This window comes from Drosophila persimilis, unplaced genomic scaffold, assembly GCF_003286085.1.
Source record: "Drosophila persimilis strain 14011-0111.01,24,50 unplaced genomic scaffold, DperRS2 tig00003933-arrow-pilon, whole genome shotgun sequence".
NCBI classification, from domain to species: Eukaryota; Metazoa; Arthropoda; class Insecta; order Diptera; family Drosophilidae; genus Drosophila; species Drosophila persimilis.
The window spans coordinates 2,639,898-2,666,110 of record NW_020825706.1 but is presented as its reverse complement, the minus strand read 5'-3'; the positions used below and the strand labels follow the sequence as shown (position 1 = coordinate 2,666,110).

At 45.9% G+C, this 26,213-nt stretch overlaps 3 protein-coding genes across 3 annotated transcripts; 2 read left to right on the top strand and 1 right to left on the bottom strand.

The window, feature by feature from the left end:
• Nucleotides 1-5,492: 5,492 nt before the first annotated feature.
• On the bottom strand, nucleotides 5,493-8,924 carry LOC6594548 (glycine receptor subunit alpha-4). The gene is made up of 5 exons (XM_026994573.1): nucleotides 8,788-8,924; nucleotides 7,448-7,545; nucleotides 6,933-7,387; nucleotides 6,216-6,871; nucleotides 5,493-6,156 (listed from the first exon to the last, which is right to left on the bottom strand). The coding sequence occupies exons 2-5, from the start codon at nucleotides 7,516-7,518 to the stop codon at nucleotides 5,872-5,874; spliced, it is 1,467 nt and encodes a 488-aa protein (XP_026850374.1). The 5' UTR covers nucleotides 7,519-7,545; nucleotides 8,788-8,924; the 3' UTR covers nucleotides 5,493-5,871.
• Nucleotides 8,925-11,419: 2,495 nt separating this feature from the next.
• LOC6594547 lies at nucleotides 11,420-15,932 on the top strand. The gene is made up of 6 exons (XM_002019883.2): nucleotides 11,420-11,585; nucleotides 12,568-12,723; nucleotides 12,784-13,482; nucleotides 13,541-14,776; nucleotides 14,833-15,418; nucleotides 15,474-15,932. Exons 1-6 carry the CDS (start codon nucleotides 11,526-11,528, stop codon nucleotides 15,722-15,724), a joined length of 2,988 nt encoding a protein of 995 aa, XP_002019919.1. The 5' UTR covers nucleotides 11,420-11,525; the 3' UTR covers nucleotides 15,725-15,932.
• Nucleotides 15,933-16,180: 248 nt separating this feature from the next.
• LOC6594453 lies at nucleotides 16,181-26,088 on the top strand. The gene is given in 5 exon segments (XM_026994521.1): nucleotides 16,181-16,244; nucleotides 17,531-17,595; nucleotides 23,600-24,178; nucleotides 24,237-25,590; nucleotides 25,646-26,088. Coding segments are annotated over 5 exon segments (2,313 nt in total). The 3' UTR covers nucleotides 25,897-26,088.
• Nucleotides 26,089-26,213: the final 125 nt, after the last annotated feature.

Sequence of the window (26,213 nt, the reverse complement as noted above, 5' to 3'; positions counted from 1 at the left end):
GAGTTCAAGCAAATTATAAATTAATAGAAAAAAAACTTCCTAAAAGCTACTCTAAAACATATCTGTGAGCCTTCTAGCCCCTAACCAAACCTGCAATCTCTAAAGTACTCCTCAATTTCAAGTAACAAATTGCATACATCTTCCATAATTCGCATACCTAAGCTCCTCAAAAGCAGGCAAACTATTATATATGACTTTAAGTAGCCGTAACTATAGGTTTTTTCCTTCAATTCTCGTCGCTGTGCTCGCCAGCACTGACCTAACACACTTCAAAATCAAACACACAATGGGCAGTGCCTTATGCAAAGTCTCCTCCCTCCGCTGGCGGTTCGTTTTCGGTTGAATAATGTCACAAATTGGCATTACGCATACGAGTACGAGTGTATCTGTATCTGCATCTGTGATTGTATCTGTAAGTACTTTGCCTCCCAAAATGAGAAAGTATGTCGCTGGTTATGACTCCAATCCTCCCCTGCTTTTTGGAAGCGTTTAATGTTTATTTAAGTTTTTTGTGGGGCTGCCGTGACATAATCTAGTCGGATCGTTGGGCTCCACTTGGCTCCGCGTTTGCTTAATGACTTGACATGTTTTCTTTTTGGATCTCCCCAACAATAGAGGAGTAAATGGTAGTTCCTGCTGTTCCTCAAGGTCGCCCGGCCCCTCCCCGACCCCTTAAAAAGAGATTTCACCCAAAAAGAAAACCAAAAACCCAACAAATTGATTATCTTCCAATGATTTGGGTTAAGTTTTTATTTTTTTGCTTTTATTTTGTCTGGTTTTTGCGGCTCATTAACATTTTTCGAGGTGTGCGCCGCCGCGCCACTGCAACGAACGCTCTTTATTTTTCTGGTTTTTTTTTTTTGTCACTTTCACTTGGAATAAAATGGCAATGCTTTGGTCTGCTTTGCCACCAGGCACAATGAAATATTTTGGCCAATTACAGGGCTTATACAAAGATCCAATAAATTTTTGGAGTAGCAAAAGTGAATGGCCCCAAAAAAAAGGCGCCCCCAGACGCAGACCCGACACTTTTTTGGCATAGAAATGGGAGTACTGCTAGGTATTATTTGGTGTTCATTGTTTGGCAAAGACTTTTGTGGGGTTGGCTGAATGGTTGACCTGAAAAGGTGTCACACTTTCCATTGAAATTCAACAAAAAGTGAAAATTAACAAATATATAAATCAATATTTAGAGCAGTCTTTTGTGATTTGTCTAGGGTTATTATACGCGGCGCTGAAAGAGTATTGGAGTACGAGCTAGAAGGAAGCTTTTCCGGCTCTATAAGGTATATGTATTCCTCATCAGTGTGGATAGCCGAGTCGATATTGGGGTCTAATTCTCAGAGCCTATAAGGGCTAAAGCAATCGGGTTTCTTGTCCAGAAACGTGTGATATTAGCCTTTATTAAATTTATTTCAAAAGTATGCTCTCTCAGATCCAAAATTTCTGTGGCATGAGCAAAACTCGAGGTAGAAGCCCCCGACATTTGGCTGTTTGAACACCTGGCTTCTTGAACACTTTTAATGCCAGAACAAAGCGCTTTATGGTGCATAACTTTTAAGAAGCATAAGCAGATCGTGTTTTGATATATAGAAACTGTGTGTTTCTGGTCTTGAAATATTATTAACATTTTCAAATGCATTTTTAATTAATTATTTTTAATTTTTTATTAATTAGTTAAGGTATTTTCAGTGCTTTCTAAACTGAAAATAAAGCAAAATATATTTCTTCAGACAATTTTCAGTCGTTTGCAGTGGTTTCTAAAATTTGTTACACCATTAAAAACAATTTCTAATTATTTTTAATGCTTACATTTTACCAAAAAGTATTTAGAAAATGTTCAAAATTCATTGTATTTTTTATGTTTACTAAGACGTAAGCCAATCAAAGCCCACCAGCTGTTTTTACCATCGGTTTTCCAGCGTTCAAATGAAAGTGAAAATTAAAATCCCCCCCAGCCCCACAAAGAGAGATGTCATGCGGGAAAAACTATCATTTGAAGCGTGCGGCAGCAGTGGCAGTGGCAGTGGCAGGGGCAATGTGCAACAAAACAGCTGCCTGCCTGCATGACTTCCGAAAGCCGCAGTCGCAGAGGGGAAGGTGGTGGCATTAAAATTGTGTGCACTTCATGGTCAGGCCATAAATAAAACCCGTCCGTTGTCCGTCGGCTGGAAGTTTGGGGAACCGGCAGCAGCAGTGGCACCTGATGGGGCTCGGAGGGGCAGCCAGAGGAGTGCTGACAACATCAACGGTATTTTTGTATGTGTTGCATAATAGATGGTCAGGCCTGCTGTTGCGGTAATACCAAGAAAAAACACGTACACGGAGAGGGGTCTCTCTCTCTCTCTCTCTCTCTCTTTCGATTTGCATTTGCCATTTGTCTGTGACGTCACTTGATGGCCGGAAGTTTTATTGCCTGCAAACGAAAGTTGCCGCCACAAAAAAAAACACACGAACTGCATTTCGACTTTCGATGCCCCCAGCCCCATCCCCATCCCCATCCCCGTCCCCAAGGAAAAAGCGGTCCCATCAAAACGTCCCGTGTTTGTTGCCTAAGTCTTTTGTTTGTTTTTGCACAAATTAACAATAATCTAAATCACTGCATTAATTATTACAAAATGTCACATGATCTCCCATTTGGAATTTGGGTTAATTATTTGTTTTATAGGGTTTTTACGCACCAAAACACAGCAGAAGAAATGCATTCGAATGCATCTTGCCAAACATTGAATCGATTCGTATGGTTTATTTTCGTTTTTCTTTCAGTTTTTCAACATTTGCCAGACCGATTTCGTTCACTTTGCTTTTTGTTTACTATTATTTAACACACTCAACGAAACACCGCACGTCCCTCGCGACGCCGACACGAACGAACGAACGAAGCGAACGAGCGAGCGAACGAACCCAACGAAACGCAGCGAAAACGAAAACGAAATTGAAACGAAAATGAAAGTGTTAAAAGTGTTTCGTTTCGTCTTCGAGCCTGGGCTTTTTATATGGAAATTGTCTCGATTTTAGCTGCCAATTGGCTTTAATTGAATTTTGTAATATTTATTTTTATACGCCACTCGCCGCACGGATTTCAAAATTTGCGATTGCCAGAGCAAAAATTTCACTTTCAATATAAGTTTATTTTTTGTTGTTTATTTCTGGTGTTGTGTTATTATTCCAATATTTGGGGCTTGTGCGTATTGCGGCTCCTGCTTCCGTGTGCCGTTGCTGCCCGAATTCGACTGAAATTGAAACTGAAAAAACGGCCAAAAGACAAAACCCCCAGCGACGTCTCGAGGCACAACAATCGTACAATCTTTTTTCAGTCGTTGTCAGGCAGCTTTGGCTTTGGCTTTGGCTTTTGTGTTGTTGCTGTTGCAGATCGTTTCGTTTCGTTTTCGTTTGTGGAAAGAGTGGAGAGTGGAGTGCGGAGCGGGGAGTGCTGTGCAGAGAGAGAAAGAGAGAGAGAGAGACCTAAAAGCCGCAACGGTAGCTGGATTTTTACTTTCTTCAGACTTTTGGGCATTGTCTGGCAGTGACTGTCTCTCTCTCTCTCTCTCTCTCACGCTGGGCCCCAGAGACAGATCAGATGAAGAGCCACCAGAGAGACAGCAGCAGAGACTTGCAGATCAGGCAGAAATCTGCAACAGATTGCAGAGTGAAGCTATGTCGATAGAATCTGGAGAGTATCATATTTTTTCTAGAGAAGTTCTATGACAGGAAGGGGGATATAACGATGAAAAACGATAACCATAATTTTTAATTGATTTTTATTGAAAAAAAATGCATCAAAATAAAGAAAAGATATCCATCTTTTTAGTAGATTTTTATTACAAGAAATTTCCATGAAATCTATGCCCTAATCGTTTTTAAAAAGAAAGTCTGAAGAGAACTACAGAGACGTTATAGTAAAACCATTTTAGGGGTTTTTCTTAAACAGAAATCTGGGATATTTCTTAGACAAACATGTCTATTAATTCTCTATCTAAATAGATAGTTAAACGATACCAAAACATCGTATAAACAGCAGTAAAATCAATTATATTTTCGTATATTTCTTGTGCAAAATCTGGATAATTTGTTGTTATGTTTCTCAGGAACCAATGGAAATTTACTTAACCAAAATCTGCCTTGAACAACAACCCGCTTTGAACCCATCCATCGTCTCTTTGGGGCTAAACAAATTTACATTGAGCACACACCCACATAAAACACTCGTACTGAAGGCACTAGTCGGTTTCGGGGGCTCAACCTCAGGTATTCCCCGGTTTGCACAACCTTCCTATGTTTCTCATAGAGGCACAGCAGACAGTCGAACGATCGAGTGCAGGGAGTGAATCATATTCGGACTGTGGTTTCCCCAAAAAACTTATTGGTCTTCAGTTGGCCTACTTTAAATGCTAATAATTTCAAGCGAAAACAATATATACTCGTATCATCGATGGAAAGGAGAAACCCAAACTAAACCAAACTAAAATTAAATGGAAATCCTTGGATCTTCGGAGAAGAAGAGCCCAAGGAAACCATTCACATTGGAAGATCTCCCTTTCTTACTCTTATCTTTGTCTCATTTGCTGGATTTTGTATATGTTTTTATGTTTTTTTTTTGCTCTTTGCTCTGCTCGTCACTAACGACCGTGAAATGGCAAAAAGTGTAAAAGTGTAGAGCGTGTGACCAACATAATTAATTGGGTATTCATAAAGCCCGACCCTCCACACACTCTACAACCAGTAGAAACGAAACCCGAGCAAGTTCCATTGTTTGTCCAAATGTTGACACCTTTTGGAAAGAAAAAGCAGCGCGAAATAATCGTCCAACGTCTAACGAAGAAGAGTGTTAATAAATGAATGGGTATGCGGCCTAATGGCTGAGAAAATGTTGGAAAAATATAATGTAAAAGGGCCATAAGAAATTGCTAGGGTAAAGAGGGGGTCTATCAAGGGAGGTACCTGTCGTTAGAGTTCATTGTATGGCATGGCTATAAGCTTTAAGCTAAGGCAAGGGCTTTTCAAACAGCTGTTTGAATCAGCGTGTATTACCGTTACAAAGAAAGCCCAGCAAAAGCTTGATTCAAAGCTTAATTTTCGTGTAACGGCCATGAGGAAACATTTCAGAAAAAAAGTGTCATAAATACATGTTCCAGAGATCGCAAACTTTTTTGGTTTCATTAAGAATTAATCTATCTGTAACATAAGAAATATTTCATCGAAATCTATAAGTTGGTGGAAAAGGTTTAGCGGCTTTACTTTTGAAAATTGTGGAACCTATTCTGAGCATGTTCTTTCGATCTTTCAATCAGATCAATATTATAACAAAAGAATGAAGAAACACCATACTTTCTCTCTCTCTCTCTCTTACAGAGTAGCTTAGCCGTCCCAGGGTGGGTTATCATCAGCGCTGCAGATAGAGGTGGACTCTCTCTCTGTCTCTCTCTCCCAGTGAAACTCTGTTGGGGTATGATTTTTCTCTCTATTTATTTACAATTAAAAGCATTTGTTTGTTTGAGACATAAATTAATTAGAAGTAATCATGTTTTCCGCTTAATTCTACAGCAGCTACAACGTCAGTGGAACTGGATCTCTAAAACATGAAGCTTGTTGCAGGAATTGTATTATTTATCGATTATAATAATAATTAATAATAATACCAATATTATTCATATCTTCAGAGTGTGTGTGGTGTTTTCAACAATATTTTGTCTATGTTTTAAAATTCATACGACTTAAAGCTTCTGTGCGCCTGAAAGCTTAAGATTTAAGAGATATATATGTATATATACGATATATGCGATATATATGCGAACAATCAACGTTTAAGAGCGAGCATATGTACAGAGAGAGGGGGACCAGGAGGACACTGAGAGGAGTGTCTGTCACATATTACAGATACTCGTAGAACACACACCAATAGATGCCATTGAGGCTGGCAAAGAGCGCCGGAAACAGGACCCTCGATGTCCGATCGATGTAGATCGCCCGCTTGAGCCGCTCCTGGGCGGGCGTCAGCTTGGGCTTCGGCAGTTCCGGCTCCACTGGCGGCGGCGGCGGTGGCGGCGGATGAGCAGCGATGCCAGGCGTCAGGATGATACGCGACTCCTGGCGGGGTATCCAGGGACCATCGGCATCCAGGGGCGGTCGCACCACACGGCGTGTGGTGGTCACAATCTAAGGAATGGCCACAACCATGAGAGATCTTTAGTGGAATAGTATCTGTGAGTATTTACCCTCCTGTTTTTGGTCATCTCATCGAATATCTTTTCAATTTTCTCCATCTTTTCATCGGCCAGTGGCAGCATAGTGGGCTTACTGCCCGCAGGAGGATTGCCACCACCTCCTCCCCCGGCCGCGCCCGATTCAGGATCCTTTTTGGCGGCCCCCTCACCAGCCACCGGCTTGGGCGGATAGGCAATGGGCTTGGGTATGGGCGTGTCGCTCAGGACAATGTTGATCAGGCAGTACTCCATGAGAGCCATGAACACGAAGACCGTGCAGACGGACATGAAGGCATCCACGGCTTTCAGGTAGGAGACAGGCGGCAGCGAGGACTGCGACTTGGCGTGTTGCGTGGAGAGTGTGAGGAGGGAAGTGACCCCGAGCGTGACCCTGGCAGGAGCCGCCTCTGGCTTGATCCAGAAGGACACCCACGACATGATCACGATCATGCAGGTGGGTATATAGGTGTTGAAAACGTAGTACACGAGACGCCGCTTCAATGTGAAGACCACCTCCAAGCAGGTGAAGTTACCCGTGGAATAGACCTGCGTACAGTCCGCCGTTTCGTTGCGTATAAGTGCCACTTGTGGCAGCTCTATGTTCTCGTCCACCACCAGAGGAGTTGTGGGGTCCCATTGGAAGATCAAATCATCTGTGGTGTGGGATACTGAGGGTAGAAGAAAGACCTTAAAGTAAAGACTTCTGTGGAAGAGCACGCCGCGACTTACGGCTCTCCATTTGCAGCTTGCACTCCTGGGTGTCGTGCGGATAGATAGCAAAATTCATGATGCACGACAGCTTGAGGGTCAGCTTGACCATGTACAGGATCGTCTTGTCCTTGTACAGCCACATGTAGTGATTGGGAATGGTCATCGTCTGGAAGGTGACCGACTTGGCATTTTTGAAAAACGAATCTGGACGCCACATGTTCTTCAGCCAATCGACTTCCAGCAGACGATACTCCTGGGTCATGTTCTCGGGCAGACGCAGGCGATGATCCTTCCAGGTCTGGGCAAAGAACACATCCGCCACATAGGTCATGGAGTTCTCATCGATGGAGTCCAGGCCCATTACCGTCACATGGAAATATACTATCGTGGGCTGGCCCTCCTTTTTGGGGGGTCGCATCTTGTCATATCGTTTGATATCCTCCGGCAGAATGTCTGTGATGGCTAGACTTTGTCTGAAGATTGGATCGGAATATATATATTATAGATAGATAATCCAAATGCAATTTACTCACTGGAATTCCCCTTTGGCATACTGCTTGAGGCAGATGAAGCATATCACCAGTAGGAATATTTGTGCCACCATTTCTCTGAGCCTCTCTCAGGGTGCTTCCTGTGTGTGTACAGTAGGTGGCAAAAGACAAAAGACAGTAGGTATTGATACGTAAATCGGATATTTCATTGACCTTCGCCTTCGCAAAGGATCAAAGACGAAGGCAACCTATCGAAGGGTCTCCGTCCTTGACAATCGACATTCGAGATTCGAGAGCGATTGACACGTGAAAAGTAGCAACAATTATGCTGCTTGCCCAAGTAAATAAAAATATAACAAAGGACCAAAAGCACAGTAAATCGGCCTCGGCATTGGCTGGGATGGATGGCAACCCTGGCAGGCAGGCAGTACCTGTCCCCCTCTGTCTCTCTCTTGCCGCACAATACCCGTCTTAATTCACAATTAAAGCCACTCGAAGGCTAACCAGGGTAGAAGCAGGGATGGGAGGGGGCACGGGCACTGCCGCCGCTCCTTAAGTGGCCCATGCGCCTTTTTATGCGCCTCGACGATGCGGTGGTGGAGGAGGAGGGGCAGAGCAAGCGGGAAGCAATGAAAGAGGAATCACCGCCAATGCAATATAGAGGAGCAGCCCCCCATTAGACAAGGACAATTGTCGGAGGTAGGACTCGTGCTCGGGTTTTGGGAAGGGGTTTTCTTGTTGTAGTTTTTTATTGCGGGAAATTGGGGACAACTTAAAGAATCATAAATGAGTAATTTTTACTGGATTTGAATAGAATTTTTGGACAGATGTTCATCATTTAATTGTGGAAAAATCCAGAGAAAAATCCTTTAGAAAATCACGTCATGAAAAGTAGGGTTTTTTATTTAAGAATTTAAAAACTAAAGTATACAAATATTACAGGGGAAAACTCTTTAAAAAATAAGTATTGAATTATTGGAAAATGTGAAAAATTGTTCGATTTAATTTCCTTTAATTCATTTGAAATTTCTTTTATGAGCTGAAGATTCAGGATCTAACGAATTCAAATCAAATTCAAATTCACCTAAATCAATAGGCAATAGATAATTTTTTTTGAATCCCAAAATCAGAAACTATGTTTTTCTTTGAAAATTCATGAAATTAGAAGCTTAAAGATCCTTAAAAGAGGACTGTTTAGTTTAATGGCGTTAATTTATCAATTTTTATTCATATTTAATATTAAAAGCAAAGATTTTCTTTAAAAATTAATAAAATCTTAAAGATCCTCCATATTGAAGGACAGAAACAGACATGCTGTGGTTTTCAGCAGGGGTTACTCTTGCCGTTTTTAATAGATACAAGTTTCTTCAAAATGTTCTTACACAATCAATAGATGGAGATGGTTCTTGTTTCCCCTCAAAACCTTCTTCTGGGTTTCTGAAGCACTTAATTCTTGCTAGATTTCTAGAATCTTCCGAGCGATTGCATAACCATCAGCTCGTCAATCTCTTGGATATATTTGAAACACCAATTTTTTCCATTAATTTAACACTTTTTAAATATAAATTTTTGCACGAATAAATATTGAGAAAAATATTTATTTAATTTTAAAGAATTTTTTAAGATTTTTCCTTTTTTAGTTTTTGTTTTTTGTTCCGATCTGAACGTCTTTGCAGTTCGAACTTTCGCTGGCAACTGACAGTTGGAGGCGCCTCCGATTTGAATTTAAAAGCGTTGCAGCGGCTAACGCGAACCAACCGAAGGATGTCAGGCAGGATGCTTGACGATGATGTCCTGTGTGTGTGTGTGTGTGTGTGCAACGGGGGTTCGTTCTTTTTCAGACTGCGGTTTCGTTGGGAAAAACAAAAGTGAAAGCCCCCTGGAAAATGATGTTGTAGACTTTAATATCGGGAGGAAAAACAAGGAACTAAAGACAGGATGCTGCATATATCCGAGTGACAATGGACGCGACTATATGTATGTGCGTGTGTATCTACTACTACGATATATATAGGACACAGGCAAATATCCTTCTGCCTCGTCGTCGTCGTCTGTTTGTCTTGCCTTCAGTCACTTAACATAATTTCCTCGAGTGCTTTGGCATTGCCTCCGTTTGCCACATAATCTGTACCCTGCTCTGCTCTGCTCTGCTCTGCACTGGGGGTGCTCTGTCGTCATCGACATTCCGCTATATGATGCATGGCCAGGACCTTCATTTGTCTATCGATTTGAGGCAATATTTAATTCGGGGAAATTCTCATAGATTTCCCTCCTTTGGCCCGTCTCGGGTTTGAATCTTTTTGTATTTCGTTCACACTTTCGTTGCTTAAGTTTTTGTGATTTTTTCCAATCAGTTGGGGCCTTGTTAGAGGTCCTTCCGCAACTTGTCAAGTGCTGCACCAAGGAGTGGCCCATTTGTCGCAGCGAAAATGTTGCAAGGAAAGGAGGGATAGATGTGGGAGGGGGACATAAGTGAGCAGACACTTGGGGACCCCTGTCCACATGGCGGCTAATGAATGCAACGGCACAACGGTAATCCAATGAACCCTACCGACCCCTGCCCCCACCGCCTGACGTCACACGACGGAATGCACAAATCAGAGGGAAAATAAAGAGGGAGAGAGAGGAAAATCAAGCCTGGAAAATCAAGTTTAATGAGATGACAAAAGAGCTTTGGTTGAGTGGCCAAAGGGGGGAACACCAAAGCTGATGGGAGTACAGTTCGTTAGGAGGGAAGAAGAGGGGTGTAAAATGGAAAGGTAGGGGTGTATCATAGGAGTAAAAGCATTTAAGAGTTCTAGCTTTAGAGTTTTTATCTTGCTTATTTTCTATATAGAGAACTTTACTGAATAAAAGGAAACAGGGGATAAAAGGAGAAGAGAAAACCCTAGAAAATATTTTATATTTTCCTTTAGATATTAGAGATTTATGAAAAAAAGAGTTAAGGTAAAACTTTTAAATCAAAAACCATAGAATACATGAGCATAGAATTGTCTGATGGATATTCAAACTATCTATCAATATCTATCAGTTTATCAGCCAATCTATAGGTTATTTCGCACTTAGTTCTCTCAGTAGAGACCTCTGGATATCCAAGAGGATACCTTAGAGACCTTCCACTTTCATCCATAGAAAACGGCTTCTTTTTATCCAATCCGTATATAGAAATTACCAAAGAAAGTATACTCGCATGTAGATAAATAGATACTCTTCACCCTGGAAATACCTGTTGGGGAGGAATGGCGGGGGGGGTGATTGCCTGCCTTCCTGTCCTAACCTTGAAGCAGTTGTCGCCCCACTAGAGACATGTATGGCTGTATAGCCTATAGAGGTCCCTGCCTGCCTCTCATTTGGTGGGGCGGGGGGGCCTTTGCCAAACACTCAACGCCTTGCCGCAACACTCTTCAAACGGCACAGCTACACATTGCATCGCATCCTTTCTGTTTCTGGCCTCCGACACACAGGCGGCACAAGAAGCAGAAGGACTCGTCGTTATTAAATTATCTCTGATGCGATAATAACACACTTAAGCACCCACAGACCCCCAGCTCTCTATAGATGGATGGCTGGATGAGGGGGATGGCTATAAAAAGCCGCTGATTTTTCTATAGTTTATTCGAATGCAGTCGAGCTTGGACCCCCACCGAACCGACCTGAGTGCTCAGGCTCGTGCACGCCTTTCACAGAGACGAGACGTTGCCCCGGCGTCCTGCTGCTGCACCACTAAGTGGTGCTCTTAAGTTTCTGCTGAGGGCAGCAGCAGCACCCGTAGCCGTAGCCGCCGCAGCCGTGGATTTTTCGCAAAAGGTTTTTGGCGCACTTTCAATTTGAAAAGAGAGGGAATTTTTTTTCACTTGTGTTTTTGGCTTTTGACAAGCGGCTACGTCATAGAACAGAATTTGTGAAAAATAAATTATGTATGAACAAAAAAACATTATTGAAATAGATTCTGCTGCGGGAAAATGTATTTTTTGTAATACTATAGTAGTTATAGTGACGTCAATTGTGGCAAGGTCGTGGAAATTATTAAGAAAAAGTAAGACAAGGAGCAGGCCCCAAGGCCTGGCACGGCAATTCAGCTCCACTCAAGCGGAAATCACAGAAGATCGGAGATTTAAAGATGTACAAAGTTGGAAAATATGGAACTGAGGAAGATTGTGTGGTTTTAATCATGCTAGAGGTAATTTGATCTAACAACTGGTCTGTCGATCATCGGTAGCTCTCAAACAGTGCTGAACAACGTCTCTTGCCGTCAGCTTTTCCAATCTCTCTGTCATCTCATTTCCTGGCCAGTGGCCATAGAACCGCAGACAAAATGGCATTAAAAATTAATAAGCAACCTGAATCGCAAACACACCAGTGCCCCACAGAAGGCTGTGTCCCACATTTACTCCCCCCCAATATGCGGAAGTTTGCTGAATGAAAAACCCACCCACCCACTCTCTCTCTCTTTGAGACTCACTCTCTCCAACTCCTGTCTGGCCCACCCTCTACTTCATTCATGAAAAGGCCCCAAAGCGGAGGACATTGAACCGCTTTGACAATGTTAATAAGGGAGTTGCCAGCCGGGATGTGAGGGTGGCGTAGGGTCTGAGGGGCCCACACCCCCAGCCAAGCAACAGTTGCCATCCGAGAGAAAGGGAGGCTCTCTCTTGAGAGAGGGAGAGCGCGTGGCGTCCAGGTGGGCGTCAGCAATGTTGACAAACAAAACCTGTAGCCGTTGGCCAACACGTGTGCGGTTCCAGGGTACAATCAAACGAAGGGTGGGGTTGGGCCTCCCTTCCTGGGTTTCATTATACAAGTTTCTTCAGAGAGCGGAACCCTTTGTAGACTGAATGCCTTACCTGATCCGTATCATACCCTGCCCGTGCAGTTCTCTCTCTTATCTGCGTGGGAGTGTGTGTGTGCGTGTGCCTGGGTGGCAGTGAGAGAGTGGGGTGGCCCGTTCGCCTTGCGATGCGCCTGCGCCGAAATCCAAAAACCCAAAACCAGCTGAGCCCGTAGCTGGTGACGTCGCCATCGATTTTTACACGACCCGCAGGACGCGCACTGACTGCAGTTTTTCCTGCTGCTGCTTGGCCCAAAAAAGAGGATAACAAAATGCATTAAAAACTGTACAGAAATTCCCTTAAACGCGACCATCGACTGTTGCATACTTCCAGGCGCAGCGAGAGTCCTCGAACGCGATCGACAAGATGATCAAACTGCGACCATATGTGCCCTCGAAGCGCATCGCCATACGGGACTCTTCCATCGATGAGGACATCAGCGACGATGTGGACGATGAGGTGTTCATCAAGGACGCCCGCTCGGCCAAAGTAAGGATCATCAACGGCACACATATGCATCCATAATAAACCCATTGTATCCACCTTTAGCGCAGCGAAGAGCAGGGCCTGAAACGCCCCCTGATGGCACCACGACGCAAACACAGCTCGGGTTCCATTTCCAGCTCGGGATCCTCCGCTCCCATCATGAAGCTGCACAAGCGACGACGCTGCGGCCGCTGCTGCGAGCCCTTCTGCTATGCTCTGGCCGCCTTCACCGTGATCTGTGCCCTGCTCAGCCTCGCCGCCCTCATGCTCACGCTCTTCCCCCTGCCGCTGCAGAGGATCCGCCACTGGTGGCGCGAGGATCCCAACCAGCTGTCGGGCATCTCTGCCGTCGGTACAGCTGGCGGAGCCTCCTCCAGCATCGGTTATGGGAGCAGTTTGGGCAGCGAGTTCGTGCCCTGCACTCAGATCAGTGTCCAGAAGCGCTGGACACGCAGCCTGGCGCGCATGAACAGCGAGAGTCCGCTGCGAGCGGCGGATCTGAACGGGGATGGCGTCCAGGATGTGATCTTTGGCTATGGCGTGGACGACAACATCCACTACGAGGGCATACCCCTGCCCAGATGCAAGTCCTCCCAGGGCGAGGACGAGGTTCCCTGCGAGGGCGGTGTGGTGGCCCTTAATGGCAGGGATGGCTCCATTCTGTGGCAGTCCTGGAGCGTGGCCAATGTCTTCTCGCTGCACTGCAGCGCCGATGTGGACGGGGATGGCGGCACGGATTGTGTGGCAGCTGGAAGACTGGGGGTGAGCATTATTAAAGTCTTTTCGTGGCTGAATCCTTACCGGAAATCCCTTTTGTTAGATGATTTATGCCATCAATGGACGCACTGGCTCGGTCATCTGGCACTTTCGTGAGCTGGAGGTGGAGACCAATTCCCCCATCGTCATGGATCTCTATACGATCAATGTTCTTCGCGATCTGGATGGCGATGCAGTTCCCGAGCTGATTGCCGCCCATCTGGAGGAGCGCGAAGAGTCCAAGGCGGGGCACATCAAGCTGATCTCCGGGAAGACGGGCAAGGTCATCCGCAGCATCCCCACGCCCTACCGCGAGGAGATGTTCGTGCCCATCCAACTGCTCACCCAGGCGGACGGCACCGATGTCCTGCTGATCCTCACGGGTGGCCAGAACACCCCCGGAGGAGTCTACTCCCTCCGCCTGCACTCGTTGATGGCCCACACGAGTGAGAAGCATTTCACGCCGCTCTACCAGCAGCCGGGATCGGGTCTGATGGTCCCTGCCGTACTCACCGATCTCAATGGAGACGGCATCTCCGATGTGGTGGTGGCCGCCTTCAACAGCACCGTCTACGCCTTCAACGGTGCCAACTACAGCGTCATGTGGAACTACACCTTCCCCGCCAGCGAGTGCGTGAGTGCCATCGTGCCGGGCCACTTCAACCACGACAATGTCACCGATTTCATGGTTAAGTACAACTCGGGACCGGGCTTCCCCGTCTACTACTACTCGCAGACCACCATCCTGGACGGACGCACAGGACAGCCCCTGCTCAACGCCATGATGACGGATGCCGGTGGGGCGAACAGTCTCCTCGGGGGAGTCTCCATTTCGCAGAGCTTCGGGGGAGACTTCTTCCTGCACTGGCAGATCCAGTGCCGCAATAAACCCAATGCGCGGGATGCCTACGAGTTCGTGCCGGACAGCGACATCATCCTGCAGGCCCGGGCGGACACCTGTCGCCTTCGCTACAATGAATCCACGGTGCTGAAGCTCTATGCGATTGCCCGACACATTGAGCCGCCAGGAGCGGTGCTCTTCAGCACCGACGATCTGGAGGTTCAGCTGAATCGCACACAGCGACCGGCTCCAGCCGGCAAGCAGTCACCGCTCAAGCACCCGAAGCTGCTCAAGAAGCTGCTGGCCAATCGGGAGCAGCTCCTGCGCCAAGTGGCCGAGGCGGAGCAGACGGTGAAGCGCAAGCATCACAAGCACAATCCGCTGCTGGATCAGCAGCTGCAGGAGCTGCTGCCCAACGAGATTCCCCCCTTCGGAGGTGGTGTCTATCCCAAGGAGTTTGTAAGTACAGATTGATTATTCAGATACATGCCGATTCCACTCACCACACCCCGCAGAAGGACTACGAGCAGGTGCCACTGCCACTACCGCCAGATAGCCCCAATCCGATGCGCGTGCCGGAGGAATACGAGATGGTGTACAACGACGAAGTGCCTCAGCTGATGGAGAACGATCGTCCCATCCATTTGCGCAGCAAATATCCCAGCGGCAGCAATCGGGACGTGCGCAGCGGCAGCCTCGACAGCACAAGCACCACTAGCACCCCCACCACCAGTCTGCCGCTGTCCGCCCAGTCGCCGCTCAGCCTTTGGGATCTGGAGCTGGACAACGAGGCCAGGGAGCAGGCCGTAGAGGCGGCGGCGGTGGCGGCCCAGAAGAGCCGTCGGCGACGCAAGCGTCAGCGACGCGAAGAGACCTCCTCCAGGGCCACCACAGCGGCCGGCGAGGAGGGAGGAGCAGAGGAGTCCGATTGGTATTTGGCCTCCATTTCCTCCACTGGGGTTCTGCTGAAGGCCCTGGGCAATGCCAGCTCGTCACTGGACTTTGCCTTTGTGCTCAACATACGCGAATCGGAGGCCTATCCGCCGCTGTTCTCCCCCCAGGATCTCAGCTGCGTGGAGGAGAAGATCAGCGCCTATAAAAGTGAGATCATAGGAAAGAAAGTGAAATCTGTATATTGTTATTGTCTATTTTGCAGGCTATACCATCGATAATTTGCGCGTTTTGCGCAAACAGTTCCTCAAGCAGTGCCTCAACGAGCGGCTGGTGGACTCGGAGCCCGCTCTGCCCAAATACGAGTCGCAGTTGATTGTGACCCGCATTGGGATCACCTGCACCTGCCGATCGCTGCAGCCGGGCGAGGTTTGCTCCGAGCTGGATCCCCTGGACGCACAACGTTGGACGGAGTTCATGGGTAACCATGGTCATGGTTACTATGCTAATCGCTAATCGCAATAGGACAGGAGCGGGTAGAAGCAGCAGCTGCGGTTTGGTTTTTTTGGCCGCCGCGGCCTGCAAAATGCGATTCCTTTAACTCTCTCTCTCTCTCACTCTATTTGTCTCGATGTCACTATTGTAATTAATCGTAATTTACGTGTTGTGGGGTTTCTTGTAATGGTAACACAGTATTTACATGTGTATTTGTGTATATTTTATGAGTTTTTTTAAATAAATAGAGTACAATTAATCCAATTTAAAAGTGCGCCGCGATAGCGATATCGATAGCTCGCAGAGTTGCCAGGCGTCCAGACCAAAAACAGCTGTTCGAGGGCTGCGCACCCACCCACACAATCTCTCTGCATCCCTGGGGCCCCGCTCTGCTGGCTAAAATAATACAAGGCAAAGAAATTGTGTTTGTGTTAACTGAATGCTCTGCCCACAGACCCTCGAGTCAGCAACAACACCATGGGCATCCTAGAGAAGATTGCTGAGATCGAGCGTGAGATCGCACGCACGCAAAAGAACAAAGGTTAGCCGGCAACACCCCTCAGACTCGACTCAATACTCGATCATATTCAGTTGTGGTCCATTTTTATACCCGATACTCAAAATGAGTATTGGGGTATATTAGATTTGTGGTAAAAGTGGATGTGTGTAACGTCCAGAAGGAATCGTTTCCGACCCCATAAAGTATATATATTTTTGATCAGCATCAATAGCCGAGCCGATTGAGCCATGTCTGTCTGTCCGTCCGTCCGTCTGTCCGTACCCCTTCAGCGCCTAGTGCTCAAAGACTATAAGAGCTAGAGCAACGATGTTTTGGATCCAGACTTCTGTGATATGTCACTGCTACAAAAATATTTCAAAACTTTGCCCCGCCCACTTCCGCCCCCCCAAAGGGCGAAAATCTGTGGCATCCACAATTTCGACGATACGCAGAATCGTAGAAGATGACTAAATCTTATAGAGTGCAAAATCTGAGCCAGATCCTATAATTATTATAGCCAGAATCACGAAAACAATTTCACTCTTTCTCGCTCTGTCTCACTCTAACACACAGGTTTCATGGTCGGTTTTGCCAATTGCAAAATATGAGTTCAAGGATCTCAGAACCCATAAGAGCTAGAGCAACCAAATTTGGTATCCACACTCCTGTGATATCGGACCTTGACCGTTTTGTGTCAAAATTTCGCCGCACCCCCTTCCGCCCCCGCAAAGGACGAAAATCTGGGGCAACCACAAATCTCAGAGACTATTAAGGCTAGAGTAACCAAATTTGGTATCCGCACTTCTGTTAGATCTCACTATAAAACGTATATCTCAGAATTTCGCCCCACCCCCTTCCGCCCCCACAAAGGACGAGAATCTGTTGCATCCACAATATTGCAGATTCGAGAACACTAAAAACGCAGAATCATAGAGAATGACCATATCTATCAGATTGCTGAGTCTGGATCAGATCAGATAATTTTTATAGCCAACAGGAACAAATCAATTTGCAGTGGCTACGCAGCGCCCTACGTCACGCACAGACTGATTTTCTGTCTCTCTCGCACGCACTCTTTGTCGTGTCGTTTAATATTAGCGCCGGCTGCCGGAGGAGAGCCATACTGACTTAGTATCGGGTATAACTGTAGAGTTGCGGTGTCCGCAGCAACTCACAACGTTCCCCCTCGTTTTGGATTTGATTGAACCAATAGTACGACAAGTTTTCCTGGTCATTGGAGTATTTGCATGCCTGGGGTTTACATTCCAGATAGCTATTCTTTCAGATTTAATATCAATTGTTTCATTGCATTCGCATTGTTTCCATAGTTATACCAAAGTTCTGTATAAAGTCGAAAAGAAAGGATTATCCGTACTTTGGTAAGTGGTTCGTGGTAATCGCTATAATATTTTAAAAGGCAGTAGTGAAGCTCATAATTTTATTTATTTTTCCCACTAGCCTTGTTTTCTATGTGGTTTTGTCTTTTTAAAGTCACTTAAACATGCAGCTTTGGCGATCTTTGAGTTTTTTCGCCGAAAACTTGTATGTTTCCCACCAGAAGTGTACCTTAAATGGTTACGAAAGGAACTACACGAAATTGACTGTCTTAAAATCGAGGACGTTGCACTCCCAGTGAAGACATTTCTGCTGCATAAACATTATAAAATTCAAGTGTGACAAATAGAAAACAACTTTAATCTTATTTCAGTTAATTACTCAATTTAAACAGTGCTAAAGCGTAGCAAATGCATTTATTTCCCATTCCCTATGCTTGAAATCTTCCATAAATTTAAATGGCATTGCTTAGTGGCTATCTGAATCTTGTTCGTGTTCATTGTTTTATAATTAAGTTTTCCGACATCACATTAGCACTAGGTTCTAAGCTAAAATCCCCGATAGTTTGTGATTATGTGAGTGAAACTAAAGCCAGTGAAGGCTAAAACAATTTAAAATTCTTACTGCGACTTATGTAAATTAGATATTTGCTGGAAAATGCCATAGTGATATGAATGATCAATGTATACAATATATATAACAAATTTGGTTTTTACAAAAGTTTGATTAAAATGTATAAAATATGACAATTCATATCACAGTCTCAGTCTATACTCCGTCAAGTAAAGACGCGCCAAATGTAACCAACAGCGAGCACACCGAAATCCAACGCACAAAACCTAACACAACAACATTCAAGTGCACAAAGCAAACTCCCAAAAAAACCAAAAACAAACACACCTAACGAACAGTTAGAACATTAAGTGCAGCGGCCGTCAGCCCTAGCCTACCTGAAATGTCGCGACCACCAGACCCCAAATTCCACGCACCGTGGGACAAATCATCGTTTCTCGAACCCAAATATATTACAATAATCAGAACAGACAATAAAACCTTCGAAAACGTTTCCCCCTTCATTATTAAAAAAGTCATAGATTTCAAAGTGGAGGTGAAGTAGACTCAGTCAAAAAAATCAGGGACGGTTCACTGCTCATTAAAACAAAAGGAACAACACAGGCATCAAAGCTCATGAAAATCGTAAAATTCCACGACTTTCCAGTGATTGCATCTGATCACAAAACCCTTAACTCCTCCAAAGGTGTCATCTACTCCAATGATTTACGCAACATAGAAATAGAAGTCATCAAAAGCGAACTCAAAACTCAAAAGGTCATTGACGCAACTAAAATTCACAAACACAAAGACGGCTTACTCCAAGAAACCGGTCTGATCATCCTCACATTCGATGCACCAACACTCCCCCAACACATCATGATAGGATACGAACGAGTAAACGATCGCCCCCAAACGCCTCGCCCCCTCAAATGCAATAATTGCCAGAAATTCGGCCACCCAACCAAATACTGCACAAACCCCAAAATCTGCAAAAACTGCTCCGAAGTACACCCAGCCGACGACGATCTATGCTCCAAGCCCAAATTCTGCAGCAACTGCAAACATAACATCAACATCCAAAACAACCACAGCCCACTAGACCCCAAATGCCCGGAATTCCTCAAGCAAAAAGAGATTGCAAATATCAAATCCTCCGAGAAAGTAGACTTCTTAACCGCAAAAAAATATATTTTCAACGCAACACACACCAATCCACACCATACGCCGAGATAGCTGCAAAATCACAAACAGTAGTACCGACCCCCAACCACCCTTCATCATCACACAACACTCAGACCACACAGCACAAAAGGCCAATTACAAACTACGCAGACATCTCAGACTCAAACACACACCCATCCAAATCAATCCAGCAACCCACCCAAGAAGAAATGGCCATGGACACAGACCTCGAGGAAACACAAAAACCATCCCAGATACCGACCGCAAACTCCGAAGCTGGACTAAAGAAAAGGACAAACTCAACCTAGTCACCAAGCCACTCAAGGCAAAAGATAAATCCGAAAAAACAAAAACTACAAACCTAGCGTCACTAACTAACAACTCCCTTTCTAACCAAATCTACAACGAAGAAGATCTTTAAATAATAACAATAGTATTAACATTCATTTCAAGCCCCTTGGAAGTAAATACAATCACTAGCATGCAACTTAAAATAATGCAATGGAACATACACGGCTACAAAAACAACTACATTGAATTACAAAGTCTCATGAAAGCATATAACCCCCTAACTGTTGCCCTACAAGAAACCCACATATCCAACCCCAACTATCTCCCTATTCCAACCAACTATTCAATATACTGCAGCTATAACCAGCTTAATACTTTTGTTGGCACAGCCATTCTCATACACAACTCCATATCCCACACCCAAATCCCTCTCAACTCCGACTTTGACGCTGAGGGTGTCAACATCAAATCAAAATCCAAAGTGAACATCATATCCGCATACATCTCCCCTAACAAACTCTTCAACTCCCGCAATCTACATAACGTCCTAGCACTAACCACAAACGATCCCACTCTAGTCCTAGGAGACTTTAACAGCTGGCACCCCTACTGGGGCTCACCTAAAGCCAACCTAAGAGCGAAAACTTTAGCCTCCTTCTTAGATCATTCAAACTACATCCTCCTAAACAACAAATTCCCCACCCACTTCTCAACACACAAGACATTCACCCACATTGACCTCTCCCTAGCATCAGCAACTATTGCTCCAGAACTCCTCTGGAAAGTAATAGACGACCTCCACGGTAGCGACCACTTCCCCATACTAATCTCCCTTTTCAACAACCCATCCCTTCCAAAATTTACCTCAAAACCGTCCTTCAAACTGAAAAGAGCCGACTGGGACCTCTACCAAAAACACATCCACAAACTCAACTCCACTTCCCAAACAAGCGACAACGTCAACAGGGAAAACGCTCTAATAAAAAAAATAATAATCCAAAGCGCCCATCTTTCCATCCCCCAAAACACCACTTTCTCCCTCCCCCGTACCGTTCCCTGGTGGAACAAAGAACCAGCAATCCTTAAAAGTTCAAAAACAACAAAATGGAATAAACTCAAACGAGACATAAACAACACCAACTACATAGAATACAAAAAAAAAAGCAAATGCCAAATTCAAAAGAGCAATCAGGGAAGCTAAACAGAAATCGATTCTTGATTTCACAGCCCAAATACACCCTACCTCAGACACATCCTCAACATGGTCTAACATCAGACGACTATGCGGACTTTACCCTGTCAAAAACATTCACAATATCTTTAACGCACACACCAAACAAACACAACTAACCAAACCGAGATAGCCAACTCCTTCGCCCACACGTGGTCAGAAGAAGCTCACGATCGTAATTTCTCCGCAACATTCCGGACGAACAACTCCCACACAGACTCCCATATAAAGCCCCAACTCCACCAGCATTAGAAATCGAAAAGGACATTACACTCATAGAATTCTCATCAGCACTGTACTCCCTGAAAGGAAACACCCCCGGCCTCGACCGCATCTCCTACTCAATGATAAAAAACGCACCCCCCACCCTTAAAACCAGAATAATAGACCACTTTAACAAAATACTCGACTCAAATTCAGCCTAGTCCTCCCGATTCTAAAACCACAAAAACCGCTAACAGACATTAAATCCCACAGACCTATATCACTTAACTCATGCCTAGCCAAAACGCTCGATAAGATAGTGGCAAAAATGTTATGGTGGTTTGTTTTGAACAACAAACTAATTCACAACAGCCAACTAGGCTTTAAAAGAGGCAAATCGGTACTAGACAGTCTACTCTACGTAGACCATCTAGCTACCATCTAGCTATCCCTTGACTTCACCAAAGCTTTCGACAAAATAGGAATCCACTCCATCATTCAACAACTAAAAAAATGGAAAGTAGATCCACGAATGTTACAATATGTCATAAGCTTCATGTCAAACAGGAAAATTCTTGTGAAAAGTTGCTCTAACCTCTCGAACACCGGCCCACTCCCCAACGGCATACCCCAAGGCTCCCCCATCTCACTTATCCTTTTTCTTATAGCGTACAACCCACTCTTCACTGCATACGCTGACGACTACCTCCTTATCATCCAACACAGCAAAAAGGAAAAGCCCCACAACCGACATCCAATCAATCCTCAACCAAATAAACAACTGGTGCACTCAGTCAGGAGCAGACCTCTCCAAAGACAAAACTCCTACACATATGTCGCAAGCATACATAACTGCAAACCAAAATTCTTTACTGGCAACACATCCATCAACCAAAACAGCTCACTCAGACTACTAGGCCTCACACTCAACTCCAGATACAACTGGAATTCGGACATCAATAAATTCAAAATAGACCTTTCCAAGCCACTGGGCATTATCAAACACCTCTCGTCCTTAAAATACAACTGCCACACCTCAACACTTGTACAAATTATGAAATCTCTAATCATATCCAAAGTAGACTTCTGCCTCCCCATATACGGTTACGCACCAAAAAGCCAGCTTAACCGCCTGAAAACTACGATTAATGCAGCAACAAGAGTCGCCCTGGGTGCATTCCGCACCACACCCACTAACAACCTTCTATCCGAAGCCAACTTACACACCTTGGATAACAAGCGAGACTTTCTAACAGGCAAAATATTCAAAAACCTCATTCACGCTAAAGACTCCCCCCTAAACACACTCCCAAAAAACCTAAAAAAAAAAAACACAGATTGCTAAGCACGATTGACAGAGCCAAATAAATTTCCCAGAATAACCTCATACCGTTCTCCCCGATTAAAACCTCCAAGACCAATAAATTCAACATGACAACCATCCTTAAATCAACCAACATCCCCTATCCAAACACTATAAAAACACCACCCCCCCCCCCCAATAGTCTTCCACCAACTCTTCCACACCATCAAATCCAACCTCCACCAACACACCTTCCTATACACAGACGGGTCCAAAGCAGCAGGCATTACCAGCTATAGCATCTGCAGTGAGTCATCAACCATAAAATCCGGACTACTTCCACAGTACTTACACAGTATTAAGCCGCAAGAAACGCGGAAGATACGTTATCTGCACAGACTCACTCTCTTCTATTTCCGCAATTACCAATCCCAACAATTCCTCGTACTACCCCACCACAATCCGTAACCTCGTCACCAAACTATTCCCAAAATAACAATTATCTGGATACCTAGCCACATTGGCATAACAGGGAACGAAATTGCTGACACCGCAGCCAAAGCTACCTCCAAACAACCCCCAATCATAATTCTAACAACATCTCACTATTCCTTAAGAAAATCCTCCTATCGAAACAAACAGACCTCCTCACTAAGACTTCCCCATGGTACCAACAAGTTATCAATCTATCTTCCACTCATCCTCCCCCCAAAAACATAAACAACCTTAACAGAAAACACCAAGTCATCCTAAACAGACTGAGACTAGGGCACACAAGATTCACCAATGCCCACTACATGGATAAAACATCCTCCAACGCATGCCCACTGTGCCACAAACCAACCATAGACATAAGACACATACTATACATATGCCCCACACTCTCTCTACAAAAATCCACAATATTCCATAACACCGACCCCATTCAATACATCTCCACCCCAAACAACAATAACGCAAAAATAATAATCAACTACCTAGTTCAATCCAAAATCATTCACTACATATAAACTCATAAACTATCATCCCTGTACATATACATATATACACAACTAGTATACTAGATAATAATTCCTTTACAACATACAATATCGTATAAAACCAACCCTGTAAATATATGTATATAAATTCATACATACTCAAGTGAATAATTATACCATAGCGAGCTTAAGGCCTCAGTAGCTATAGCCCCACACATTGTTAATACCTAGTTTTATCTATTTATTAGCTTTATATAATAATAATAATAATAATGACAATTTATATGCATCCATAGCCCATTGTATCCACCTTTAGCGCAGCGAAGCGCAGCCACGGCGCAAACACAGCTCGGGTTAAGTTCCCAGCTCGGGATCCTCCGCTCCCATCATGAAGCTCCACAAGCGACGGCGCTGCGGACGCGGCTTTGACCCCTTCTGCTATGCTGTGAAGGTGACCGTGATCTGTGCTCTGCTCAGCCTCGCCGCCAACCAGCTGGCAGGCTCCTCCAGCGTCGGGTATGGGAGCAGTTTGGGCAGCGAGTTCGTGCCCTGCACTCAGATCAGTGTCCAGAAGCGCTGGACACGCAGCCTGGCGCGCATGAACAGCGAGAGTCCGCTGCGAGCGGCGGATCTGAACGGGGATGGCGTCCAGGATGTGATCTTTGGCTATGGCGTGGACGACAACATCCACTACGAGGGCATACCCCTGCCCAGATGCAAGTCCTCCCAGGGCGAGGACGAGGTTCCCTGCGAGGGCGGTGTGGTGGCCCTTAATGGCAGGGATGGCTCCATTCTGTGGCAGTCCTGGAGCGTGGCCAATGTCTTCTCGCTGCACTGCAGCGCCGATGTGGACGGGGATGGCGGCACGGATTGTGTGGCAGCTGGAAGACTGGGGGTGAGCATTATTAAAGTCTTTTCGTGGCTGAATCCTTACCGGAAATCCCTTTTGTTAGATGATTTATGCCATCAATGGACGCACTGGCTCGGTCATCTGGCACTTTCGTGAGCTGGAGGTGGAGACCAATTCCCCCATCGTCATGGATCTCTATACGATCAATGTTCTTCGCGATCTGGATGGCGATGCAGTTCCCGAGCTGATTGCCGCCCATCTGGAGGAGCGCGAAGAGTCCAAGGCGGGGCACATCAAGCTGATCTCCGGGAAGACGGGCAAGGTCATCCGCAGCATCCCCACGCCCTACCGCGAGGAGATGTTCGTGCCCATCCAACTGCTCACCCAGGCGGACGGCACCGATGTCCTGCTGATCCTCACGGGTGGCCAGAACACCCCCGGAGGAGTCTACTCCCTCCGCCTGCACTCGTTGATGGCCCACACGAGTGAGAAGCATTTCACGCCGCTCTACCAGCAGCCGGGATCGGGTCTGATGGTCCCTGCCGTACTCACCGATCTCAATGGAGACGGCATCTCCGATGTGGTGGTGGCCGCCTTCAACAGCACCGTCTACGCCTTCAACGGTGCCAACTACAGCGTCATGTGGAACTACACCTTCCCCGCCAGCGAGTGCGTGAGTGCCATCGTGCCGGGCCACTTCAACCACGACAATGTCACCGATTTCATGGTTAAGTACAACTCGGGACCGGGCTTCCCCGTCTACTACTACTCGCAGACCACCATCCTGGACGGACGCACAGGACAGCCCCTGCTCAACGCCATGATGACGGATGCCGGTGGGGCGAACAGTCTCCTCGGGGGAGTCTCCATTTCGCAGAGCTTCGGGGGAGACTTCTTCCTGCACTGGCAGATCCAGTGCCGCAATAAACCCAATGCGCGGGATGCCTACGAGTTCGTGCCGGACAGCGACATCATCCTGCAGGCCCGGGCGGACACCTGTCGCCTTCGCTACAATGAATCCACGGTGCTGAAGCTCTACGCGATTGCCCGGCACATTGAGCCGCCAGGAGCGGTGCTCTTCAGCACCGACGATCTGGAGGTGCAGCTGAATCGCACACAGCGGCCAGCTCCAGCCGGCAAGAAGTCGCCGCTCAAGCACCCGAAACTGCTCAAGAATCTGCTGGCAAGGGAGCAGCTTCAGCGACGCAAGGAGACCACATCAGCCACATATCAGCCACATCAGGCCACAGCAGCCGGCGAGGAGGGAGGAGCAGAGGAGTCCGATTGGTATTTAGCCTCCATTTCCTCCACTGGGGTTCTGCTGAAGGCCCTGGGCAATGCCAGCTCGTCACTGGACTTTGCCTTTGTGCTCAACATACGCGAATCGGAGGCCTATCCGCCGCTGTTCTCCCCCCAGGATCTCAGCTGCGTGGAGGAGAAGATCAGCGCCTATAAAAGTGAGATCATAGGAAAGAAAGTGAAATCTGTATATTGTTATTGTCTATTTTGCAGGCTATACCATCGATAATTTGCGCGTTTTGCGCAAACAGTTCCTCAAGCAGTGCCTCAACGAGCGGCTTGTGGACTCGGAGCCCGCTCTGCCCAAATACGAGTCGCAGTTGATTGTGACCCGCATTGGGATCACATGCACCTGCCGATCGCTGCAGCCGGGCGAGGTCTGCTCCGAGCTGGATCCCATGGACGCACAACGTTGGACGGAGTTCATGGGTAACCATGGTCATGGTTACTATGCTAATCGCTAATCGCAATAGGACAGGAGCGGGTAGAAGCAGCAGCTGCGGTTTGGTTTTTTTGGCCGCCGCGGCCTGCAAAATGCGATTCCTTTAACTCTCTCTCTCTCACTCTATTTGTCTCGATGTCACTATTGTAATTAATCGTAATTTACGTGTTGTGGGGTTTCTTGTAATGGTAACACAGTATTTACATGTGTATTTGTGTATATTTTATGAGTTTTTTTAAATAAATAAAGTACAATTAATTCAATTTAAAAGTGCGCCGCGATAAGCGTTATCGATAGCTCGCAGAGTTGCCAAGCGGCCAGGCCAGACAAAGAACAGCT